At 47.4% G+C, this 7,380-nt stretch overlaps 1 protein-coding gene across 1 annotated transcript; it reads left to right on the forward strand.

Moving 5' to 3' along the window:
* The first annotated feature begins 3,752 nt into the window (after positions 1 to 3,752).
* On the forward strand, positions 3,753 to 6,045 carry LOC122538875. The gene is made up of 4 exons (XM_043673353.1): positions 3,753 to 3,839; positions 4,906 to 5,114; positions 5,203 to 5,437; positions 5,616 to 6,045. Exons 2-4 carry the CDS (start codon positions 5,029 to 5,031, stop codon positions 5,715 to 5,717), a joined length of 423 nt encoding a protein of 140 aa, XP_043529288.1. The 5' UTR covers positions 3,753 to 3,839; positions 4,906 to 5,028; the 3' UTR covers positions 5,718 to 6,045.
* The last annotated feature ends 1,335 nt before the right edge of the window (positions 6,046 to 7,380 follow it).

Below are 7,380 nucleotides of genomic sequence, written 5' to 3' on the forward strand. Positions count from 1 at the left end.
ACCAACTGTCGTTTAATAATTCATTAGTTAATTGTACCAAAAAGTTTAGTCGAGAAGTAAGTGAGACATTTCTTTTCACGACAAACTGATCTCCTCGTAGAAACGACGAATCATAGAAACAATACGCAAGACAGACACGACGCAATAATCCATCGAACCCCGATCGAACTCGATCGAATGATAAATACTATTCGAAAAGAGAATCCAACAGCAGCGCCGAAAGTTTGCGTTCACGGATCGCTCTCGACGTGTGTCTTCGATAAATTCCAACGAGAGTTGCAACGTCCTCTGGAAACTACTTTGTTTTACAACTCGACACTCGTGTCTCGTCTCTATGCGTACGCACGCGTGTTTGCGCACTCGCTCGCTCGCTCGCTCGCTCGCCTGCTCGCCAGAACGCGCGCGAGTATCCTCTGCACACAGAGATTGGCGTGTACCGGCTGGTAACCAGCGTCGACGTTCTACACAGAGCACGCGCTGCGTTCAATGTAAAGCGTTAAAACGCTACGTGATCGAATTCGACAAGCGACCGGACACTCGCCACTCCGAGCCACCATTTCGCGCTCGTCGCCGGAATATCAAGCAGAGAGATCGTTAGAAACGTTTCAGAATTAAGCGTGCCGTTTGCCCGAGGGCCCCTCGCGCCCTCCCGGCTCAATCGATTAGAATGGAACGCGATTCCCGCTCGGTGAAACTTGGTTAATGGAAATTAGCCCAGCGACTCGCGCCACCGTACCTTGCCCGCGATCCTGAATGACAATGTTCCAGCAGTTGGAATTCGCAAAATCGATTCGCAAGTTGGAGAGAACGACGAAAGTGCACGTTACATCTTGAAGCGAGAAATGAAAATACATACTCTTGGTAACGACTGAGACTACGTACGTGTGCTGTCAATTTAAAATTCAAAGTTTAAAATTTGTCGCAGCGACCAAGATTGAAATATTAGGGGTGGTTATCATTTAGTGACAATAATTTAAAAAAAAAATAATTTAAATAAAATAACATTTTCCACAGTATCGAGAAACATTACTGATGGGTACTCCTGTTATATTTTAGTGACCATTTCCATCGAGGACGAAACGGCAATTTGTTCCTTGTTATAGCGACAGTCGCGAACAGTGTTGCTCGAAGAGCAAGAGAGCATATCGTTCCTCTCGCCTCTGGCCACGATGACTGGTTGGGAAATCCCATTCATTTGGCTCGGTCTTCTCTCTCCTTCGCGAAAGTCATGTTTCGAGAATTTACGGAGGTGTGCGATCTCGCGGAACCACCACCTCCCACCCCTACGCAACAACAAACAAGCGCAAGGTGCTCTCGATCGAACGCCGGCTATTTTCAATACTTTCCCACAGGCTCGCGGCGAAAAATCCTCCTCGAACGACGGAGATCGAACGTCCACGCGTTTCACCGTGGCGTCTATGATTCACCAAACGCGCGCGAGGAGGAAGAAACCGTAGTAGAAGCCGGAGGGAAAAGAAGAAAGACGGAGAGACTCATTATCGTGGAACGAGCATCGAGAGTTAACGTGACTTCGCGAAATAATCTCGGTCGCGAGCGCGTTAACGCGAAATCAGGCGTTCCGATCGTGAGACGAGGCGAAGAGACGAAGCAGTCGTCGTCGGTGTGATGCCATTTCGAAGCGAAACGCGGTAGGGATCACCTTGATCCCTGAAATGTTAGACTCGACGTCTCTCCGCATAAAACTATCTGTCTCCATCGGGACGAGAAGGCTCGCGAGTCGGTTCGAGCCTCTCGCTACCCGTCTAGCGGAATTAGATTACGTATCTCGCGTTGGCCCCGTGATTTATTTATCGCGCCGGCCTCCTCGAGGCGTGCCGCGCCGTTTCAACACATTTCGACGCGTGTATTTACGATTACGAGAATTATACAAGGCAATTAGAGTGTAGTTGTAATTGTCCGCGGCGGCCCAGAAAATGGAGCGATGCGCCCGATACTTCGCTACGATTTCGAGTAGTTGCAACGTGGTACAGTTTCCACAACCTCGTGTTCCTTCCAACATCGCTCGCTCCTTCTTCATTTCAAATCAAACGAACCTTGCGGTTTTAGATCATCTTCGATGAGATGATTGAATTAACTTGCTCCTCGATTATACGATACTCCTATTAATTAATGCTTCGAGATTACGATTCGAGACAGCGAACACGCATAATCGAACAGGAAACACACATCGGCGAAATTTCAGCGTGGGAATACAGCCTGCAACCCGAAGAAATATCGAGCGTGGCGAACTTTGAAATTCGTTTTCGTGATTGCCAGGCGTATCTCGAGCGCGTTATTGACGCTCCGTAGCGCCACAAAATTGCACGCGCGTCGTGACCGCGCCGCACGGAGCCGTCTCTAAGGGCCAGAGCGAAAACGCGGCGCGATCGACGAACGGTTACCCCGCGTTCGATCCCTCGGATCTCAGTTACCAAGGGGTTAGGCCTCTCGGGCCGAACCACGCGTGGCTGACGAGGATCGAACGCGGCCCAGGATGGCTCATTTTCACCTGGGGTTACCTTTGGCACACAATCATCCGCCATTAAGCCCGTCTGCAAAAATTTCGAGAAACACCACCACGGAATATCCCTTTACACGGGGCGAGCAAGAGGCGATCTCGTGGTACGCGCATAACCCGTCCGCGGCTCGGGTATATCACAAATAGCCCCGTGATCTCGCGGCATGATCTTTCAAGATCGAGAGTAACCGCGTGGACGAAGGATGGTGAAACAGAAGGGAACGAGACGCAGGCAGAAAATAAGGCGGCGTTAAAGGAAGGTGAGATGAGAGTGGGACAGAGAAGGAAAGAGAGAGAGAGAGAGAGAGAGAAAGAGGGGCAACGAGTGCTAGATCTCGAGCAACGATCGGAGATCATCTTCCCTCTTCGACCGGCTCTTCTTCTCGTCCACGATCCTAGAAGGAGGCGGCGGGGGCGAAAAGTACGAAGCGCGGCGTCGCTCCCGCCGCCATTATCAAATTATTCACTCACACCGAGCGCCATCTATCTTCAGGCCTCGCGATCCTAACGTGTTATTATTTGATCCTCACTTTGTTAGCGATCTGACTCTAACAGCCTCGCGATATGTACCTGGTAGATCCTGCTCGGTGATCTGGAGTACTTCTCACGATCTCGCGCCACCAGCTTGCCCGAGATGCTTTCAGAACCACCAGCGGACTCTCTCGCCGCGCCGCAGCATCGGCGTGGAGACGCTCGTGCACGCCAGTAGCTGCTGTTCAGTCTACAGAGAAACGTCAGGACCACGGAATGGAAACTCGCGGAGGATTCGAGAGGAAGATCGGACCGAGATAACCGAGAGATGGTCTACGAGAGCGAATAACCTATTAATTTACAGGGCCGTGCTTCAACGGTCGGAATTGATAAAAATGTCGGGCTGCTTTCTAAATATACGCAAGTTTCCCTTTATGAAATTTACACTTGGTTGGAAATTTTTCAATTTCCCAGAGAGACAGAGGAGGAATCACCGAAGAGTTTCACGTGACCCAAAATATTCGACCGCCTTGAGAGGCGAAACACTCGAGACCGTGAGAGGAGCAAAGGTCCAGGGGTTAGCCGAGGTACCGTTCCGCGTGCGTGTATATTGTATATTCCGCGGGGTACGGAAGGTGAATCAGCCGACGGCGGGTGTTGCGCCACGATTCCCGCCGTTTTTCACGGGAATCGCCACGAGGTGAGACGGGACGGATCGCGAGAAACGTTGCCGCGGCGAGAACAAGGGCAAGCCAAGAGGGATCAGAAAAGACGAAACTCTAGGGCTAGGGAAGACGAAGATGAAGACGAAGACGAAGACGAGGCCGCAGCTCGTGAGGATCAGGCATAGGTAAGTGGCACTTATGTTTAATACTCGAGTGTGGATGAGTGGTCGGTCCTGCACGCGATCTTCGTGTCGGCCCGTTCTTTCCTGACCTCGCGTTCTCTGGAACCAATTTCCGCGGATAATACGAGCGCTCCGTGAATCTCGAGAGAACGTTCCTTTAAATGGAGCATCGACTATGGACGCTGGTCTATTCTGTCGCTGGCATATTCTTTGTATTTTTTTTTTTTTTTTTTTTTTTTATTGCGTGTATGATTCACTGAAACTCAAGCGCTAGATACACTTGAAATTTTGGCGTGAAAGGAAAATACGTGGTGGCCGAATGTTTGACGTGCACTAAAATTGTAATAAAGTTTCGTAGCATTTGCTTCAATAAAATCTTCCTCGTAGACTTTACGAGAGGATTTTTACGACCAGCTGTGTACATGTACCAATCTCGTAGTAAAGTTTTGTAACGTTTCACATGAACAAAAAAATGACTCCATAATGGAACGTGCAGATATTTTTGCGGCTGACTGTGTGTATCAGAGTCAGAAATTATTATTTCAGTGTCGAAATTGCTTTATACGCGTCTCTGCTCACCCTTGCCAGCCAGCGCTCACCACAATTAAAATTTCTACACATATTATTATCGGAATTAAGGTTAATGTCGTTCATCTTGATGATGAGCAGAGAAAAAGAAACAGTTAAACTTGCGACTTCTGTTCGAAACGCGCGGGAAAGTGAAAGGCGCGAAAAGGCCGCGTCGTGCCGACGTGAAACCAAATATAATCGAACGTTTACGTAGCCGTGAGTAATTGCTCCCCACGGTCGAAGCGGCGCGATAATCTCGAGACTCGTTAAAAATCGTGCTAATCCAACCTGTCGTTAACGTGGACTCGAACGATCGCTTTGATATCAATCATTCCGCGCGAGAGCGGAGTGAGAAAATTCTCGTTGAAGGTTCGAATCGTTTGCCGATCGTTCGTTTGTTCCGAAGCGTGGAACTAGCCCAAGAAAGCGCTGAACGACTCTCGAGCGGTGAACGTAGTAGCTTGAAACGATCGATAGGCGGAAAGCAATCGTTTTTTAGACAAAAGAATAGCAGAACAACACCGTCCCGACCACAGGAAAGCTTGCACGAAATTCCAAGTAAATCATCAAATTCGCAGTGGTTTTTGTTACCAAAAATCCAATAGTAAACGCCAACTTTATTATGCCTCTTCACTACATGAGGAATCCCATGTACGCACTTTGTCTCTTAGCGGCAATCTGCGTACGACAGCATATACAAAATAACAGGTATGGATTAGCGTTATGTCGAAGGAACGAACGTAATTAAGTAATTAATGAAATATGCATTTTGACGACACATACGTCACATCTACAGGATCGAACAGCGACTAACGAAAGCCGTGTCGTTTCAAACTCCGACGTCGGTGCTGACGAAACCGAACGAAGCGAGTTTGAAGATCGCAACAAACTCGAAGAAAGAAAGTCACAACAGGAAAATTAACAAGAGGGAAGTAAAACTCGACGACGCTTCGGAATCGTTGGTTCATTGTGTGCAGGACTTTGTAACTCGGGCTCGGAAAGTCGCGGACAACATCCGATCGAGCATACCGGTAAAATTTTATTTCTCATTTACTTGTCACTTGTTCGTAATGCAGAAAATTGACGAGTCGAAATTATATGACGATGTCAAGTTTTGTACTTTTTCTAAAATCTAAACGTCGTGAGTCTTTTCTTTCGAATTTTTCCCCCAAAATTTCAACTAATTTGAACGTCACTTTTCATCGTCAGGTTTCAAAGTCTGCAGAGTACGTCGATCCGCTAGCATCGTCAAATATTCTAGATTCGTTGCTATACTTGACGAGCAGCATTGGGATCAAATGGCTAGCCTGATGCGAACTACGATGCACTGAAAACATATTTGTGAATAGTTGTTTGACAAAGATTTGACACCAATCGTGAAGGGGGGCAGCGATTCGCGAATGATCTTTGACAACCGACAGTAAGAAGAATAGGTTGAATTTTGTTGTCCGACATCGTCGATGCCAAAACTATCAAACTATTTGACCTGAGGATCTGATGATGAAGGCACAGTTTGCTCAGGACTGAAAACTGATTCGGTGTTGCGAGCTCCAGAAGGCGCCAACGAGCGCGCATACACCGAATATCAAGTCTACGCAGGCGTGCGATAATTACAACATTGCTTGTGTAAAAACATAAACGTTGCAACGATCATGAATAAATAAATTTTTGTAATAAGTATAAGGAAACGTGATGTTATTTCTTTATATAGATGGAGCGTGTGAGCATTAGAATGTGTTAGATTTCTAGTTTTGCAGGTATTAATGTTTCGTGGATAGAAAATAAATTTGTCTCCTTTTATAGAATATATATATATATATATATATAAAAATGTATTATAAACAAAAAATTTTGCACTAACGCTTGTATTTGTATTTGTATTGCAAAAAAATTTGCAGTAACGCTTTGTATAAATTTCTCTGTAACCGCTTTGTTCTTTTCTCTTCAAACTCACAGTGGGCAGACTGTTTTCACGCTTACTCTCCCACACATTTATCCATCTCACTTATACCAATACTTAAAACTAAAGTTTTCCAAAATTAGTAATTCTGTAATATCTAACAGAATGTTTGAATTAAGGCTAATCGGACTTCCGTTTCCCACACCCCTTGGAAACCCAGGAATATCAACAACGAACCACCCTCATTCTCGCAACTGAACTTTCGCCACGTTTTCACGAGACAGCTGTCCCTGCAAGAGACACGTTCCTGCCCCCACAAAAAAGAAAGAACCTGCCTGAACATCGTGTACAGATATTTATCACTGGGATCTCTTTTTCGTGATCACGGAGCGTGTCTCGCAATCGCACCGGCCGGGAGCGGTCGAGCGGATTTCCAAATCTTCGGCCCGAGGTTCGTGGCGGCTGCGGAGCTGGAGTATAGCCGAGGCTCATTTGAATTTTCCCGGACAGGATGTGCACCGTGTGCATTTCAATCCCCGACCGGGGACACCCCGACGAATTATGGTCGAGCGAGATGGCCCCCTCCGTAGGCGCGAGGAATGAACGAAGAGAGAAATGGTATACGCGGATGGTAGTTTAAGAGCGAACGCCCGGTATCCAGGGCACGTCCGGAGCGCTAACAGAACTTATTGTCGTGCGCACGGCTCGCCGGGGCATTTTAATATTTCCGCTGAATGCGCCGAGAAAAACGGTCGAACGTGGCCAACCCGGCGACGAGAAACCGAAAGGAGAAAAAAAAAAAGGGAGGAAAGAAAAGAGAGGAAAAGGAGAAGAGAAAAGAGTAAAACGGAAAGGAAGGAGAGAGAGAGAGAGAGAGAGAGAGAGAGAGGAAAAAGAGGTACGCGCAGACCAGAGGCGAGGAATTGTTACGCGACACTGCCACTGGTCTTGCTTTTTCGACTCCGTGACAGGTGGAGTAGCCACGGGGAACCCTTTGTTTTTTCTACAAAGTGAGAGACTGCTTGCTCGTCGAGACAACACCAGCACCGTTTAGAGAGGCTGGCGCCACGAAGC

This window comes from Frieseomelitta varia, unplaced genomic scaffold (genome assembly GCF_011392965.1).
Source record: "Frieseomelitta varia isolate USP_RPSP 00005682 unplaced genomic scaffold, Fvar_1.2 scaffold_182, whole genome shotgun sequence".
NCBI lineage: Eukaryota > Metazoa > Arthropoda > Insecta > Hymenoptera > Apidae > Frieseomelitta > Frieseomelitta varia.

Bases quoted from the DNA above. Each gene is read 5' to 3' on its own strand.
- LOC122538875 (XM_043673353.1), top strand. From the start codon at position 5,029: ATGCCTCTTCACTACATGAGGAATCCCATGTACGCACTTTGTCTCTTA. The intron at 5,115-5,202 runs GTATGGATTAGC...TCACATCTACAG, and splicing joins CAGCATATACAAAATAACAG to GATCGAACAGCGACTAACGA. The intron at 5,438-5,615 runs GTAAAATTTTAT...TTTCATCGTCAG, and splicing joins ACATCCGATCGAGCATACCG to GTTTCAAAGTCTGCAGAGTA.